Source organism: Nicotiana tabacum, chromosome 11, assembly GCF_000715075.1.
Source record: "Nicotiana tabacum cultivar K326 chromosome 11, ASM71507v2, whole genome shotgun sequence".
NCBI lineage: Eukaryota > Viridiplantae > Streptophyta > Magnoliopsida > Solanales > Solanaceae > Nicotiana > Nicotiana tabacum.
Window position 1 is genome coordinate 86,068,806 of NC_134090.1, and position 3,295 is coordinate 86,072,100.

Genomic DNA, 3,295 nt, shown 5'->3' on the forward strand with positions numbered 1-3,295 from the left:
CTCTAATTGGAGCGAGTGGACTATAGATGCTTTTGGTAGGCAAATTCCTGAAGTTGTCAGGCCCCAGCGACAATACGATATCCCTTTTCAAGTCTATTTATATATTAAAAATATAATGGTCAACAATTCATTCGGTTTAGGGCAAGACCTCATCAAAAAATATTGTGATGAGACATTAAATGGACATCATAAGGTGCTTATAACGTGTCTAATTCTAGCTTTCCATTGGCTAAAATTTCTTATGACTCAAAATTTCAAGCTACGATGTTGGCACCTGGTGCGACACAAGCAAACATTGCCTGACATAAGTACCTGATTTAGAAATAGGCTATGCTTCACATTTAACAGCTAAGTTATTAGCTTGCCCCAATTACGTGTGCGCTCCAAAGCCAGCACATGTCAAAAACAAGTGCCTTTATTGGGTTTTAACATAAGCAGGTGATCCGCGACATTCCCACGCTTACTGTCCAACCTTAAAATAGCCCAAATTCTCTCTCACAATCATCCAATATCCAAAGAAGCCTAAGTAGCAATATCTCCACTACTTGTCGTATTGCATGGCTGATCATTTCTTTGACGTTACGCCAAGCGACAATCCTCCCCCTTCAGAAAACTTCTCCCCCACTGGCTCTGCTAGTGGTAATGTACTATCACCTCGTAGGCATCCGAATTTTCGAGGAATTCGGCAAAGGAACTGTAAATGGGTGTCTGAAATTCGCGAGCCTCGAAAAACTACGCGTATTTGGCTAGGTACCTTCTCCACTCCTGAGATGGCTGCTGCTGCATATGACGTTGCAGCTTTGGCATTAAAAGGTCCCGATGCTCCCTTAAATTTCCCAGATTCCGCTTACTCGTACCCCGTCCCGGCTTCTCTTTCGGCCACGGACATTCGTGCTGCTGCTGCAAATGCTGCTGCTGCTAGAGCACCTCCAATTTCAGAAAGCAATAGTCATGAAGTGCTGGCTGAAACTGAAAATTATGAAGGGGCATCGACTACTGTAGCAGCTACATTTGTGGATGAAGAGGAAATTTTTGGAATGCCAAAATTGCTGGACGAAATGGCAGAGGCAATGCTTGTTAGCCCGCCAAGGATGCATCAGTCAACATCTTACGATGAATCACCTGAAAATTCTGATGCAGATAGTCTCTGGAGCTATCCTTAAACTATGGCCCCCATGTACAGTCCAGAACTAGAATAACGGAACCACTATTAGTAAAAGTTAAGTGGGTGTGAACGAGTACTTGTATTTCTTTTTTCTTCTTTCAGCAAAAAAGGAAGTTACTTTACTTTTATTGAAACAATTAACTTGACTTCTCAAAAATCAAAACTATTAATTCAGAAGTCAAAGGAAATTGTTTTCAATTTCTGCGTAACTTCTTCAAAATGAATACACCCATATAAACTTGGTGTGTGGACTCTCATTATTGTTTATAGTTGAGAAGTCCCTTTTCTTGTAATGTACGAGTAATTAATCTTGATGAAGTCTGTTGGGTAAACTTAAAACTGTACTAGTACGGATGAAGCAGTAGTCATAAAAAATATGACTTCCATCTGGGTACTATGAAGCTCTTAGGAACCAAGTAAATGGGGTCAAGAGAGCTTGCTATTTCAAGTGTGGAGTAATAAATGCCTTTAATATATTAATATGTCCAGTTTACTTTAAAAAAAATAAATGCATATGTCAACAGCTGTGAGATTTATTTTTTGTTGTTGACATAATGAATGATATGATAGCTATGTTATTCATTAATAATATGATATCGCACATTCCGTAGTACTAATAGTTGTCTTACTAACTACTAATGTCTAGTACTATCTTTGTTTCAATATATACGACGGAATTAAAAAAAAAAAGGCGTTTGACATATAAGAGATCAAATATATGCAGAGTATTAAAATCATCATTTTAAAATAAGCAGCGCTACTTTATGTCTTTTGATTTTCGTTCTCCTTATAAAAGAATGAACTTTTTTATAAAATGCATCCCAACAAGTTATGTCATTACAGTAAAATAAAAACATTAATTCTAGATTTTTGTTAGTTATCTTTAACTTATTACTTGTCATATCTTATTTGTTTTTAGCAGTATTTGTAAGACGGATTTTAAAACTATATGGAAAATTCCAGAAAATATCAGTTTTAGAAGAGAAAGCAAGATGTATTTCAATTACTTCACTTTAAATTTACTCTTAAAATTGTTCTTTACTTAAGATAATTTAATGTTTCGCTATTAATATTTTTTACTACATTACATTAGTTATTTTGAATGACAAGCGATAAAAATCAAATAGATTAGATTTGTAAAATGGAGTAATATAGACCAAGGTATTATGGGTAACAAATTCCTATTTAAGCGAGACATATGTTTTGGATTCTACATTGTATGACTAGATTTCAATATATAAACCAATATTTCGCGACAAATACAAATAATTCAATGGTTATTGGATACGTTGATGGAATACGTGCTTCTATTATTAATCGTTTTTAATTATATATTACTTGGGAAAAGATATAAATTCCATCTCGAACTTCTTATAAATTTGAAGAAAAACAGCAATCTACCCTGCCACACTCCCTCACACCTGATAACCAAGACTTCTTCCCTAAATACACTAATACTCATAGTTTAGGTGGTTTTATGCCTTCTACCTTTATCGCTGTTTTGCCCTCAATGGTCAAGGCCATTGACTACTTTATTCTAGCATAGTACATTTCTAATTCTAATTAATGAACACAAATTGGGAGTTGGAAATAGAATATGCACGGAGGTCTATATATTATGAAAGGGTAACTCTAATTCTTGATCAGGTTTACCGTTCATGTAAAAGCCTTTTGGTCCCCTTTAGCTTTTGCTTAGAAGATAATTTAAGGTTATTTAAACTTATCCACATTGTCCCCCCTGTGTACGTAGCTTTCTTTCTTAAATAAATCCCGCTAGTACTAGCAGTACCAATTAAGGGAATTTAGAAATGATAAAGGGCTATTCCTTCCAAAATTGTACATAATGGCTATCATAAACTGAAAAGGACTTGGTATCAGAAACGTACGTTTAGTATATTCTAAGAGCTTTTGGAAAGAGAACTTTGAATGTAGAATCCCAATCCCCAAGTGAAATGTTTGTTACATTGCCACGATACAAATTTAAAAAACTTAAGGCTCGGAAAAGATTAAACTTAATTCAACTTTTCATTAATTAACTAGGAGTATTACAAATTCAAAGTTGCTTTTTATAAAGAATTTTGAATTATTGTTATGTTATTGTTTCAAGATATTTTTAAAAAAATTCTATTG

The 3,295-nt window shown here is 34.6% G+C and overlaps 1 protein-coding gene across 1 annotated transcript; it reads left to right on the forward strand.

Annotated features, from left to right (window-relative positions):
* The first annotated feature begins 480 nt into the window (after positions 1 to 480).
* LOC107762262 (ethylene-responsive transcription factor ERF025) lies at positions 481 to 1,458 on the forward strand. Its single transcript, XM_016580616.2, has one exon. It carries the CDS (start codon positions 558 to 560, stop codon positions 1,161 to 1,163), a length of 606 nt encoding a protein of 201 aa, XP_016436102.1. The 5' UTR covers positions 481 to 557; the 3' UTR covers positions 1,164 to 1,458.
* Positions 1,459 to 3,295: the final 1,837 nt, after the last annotated feature.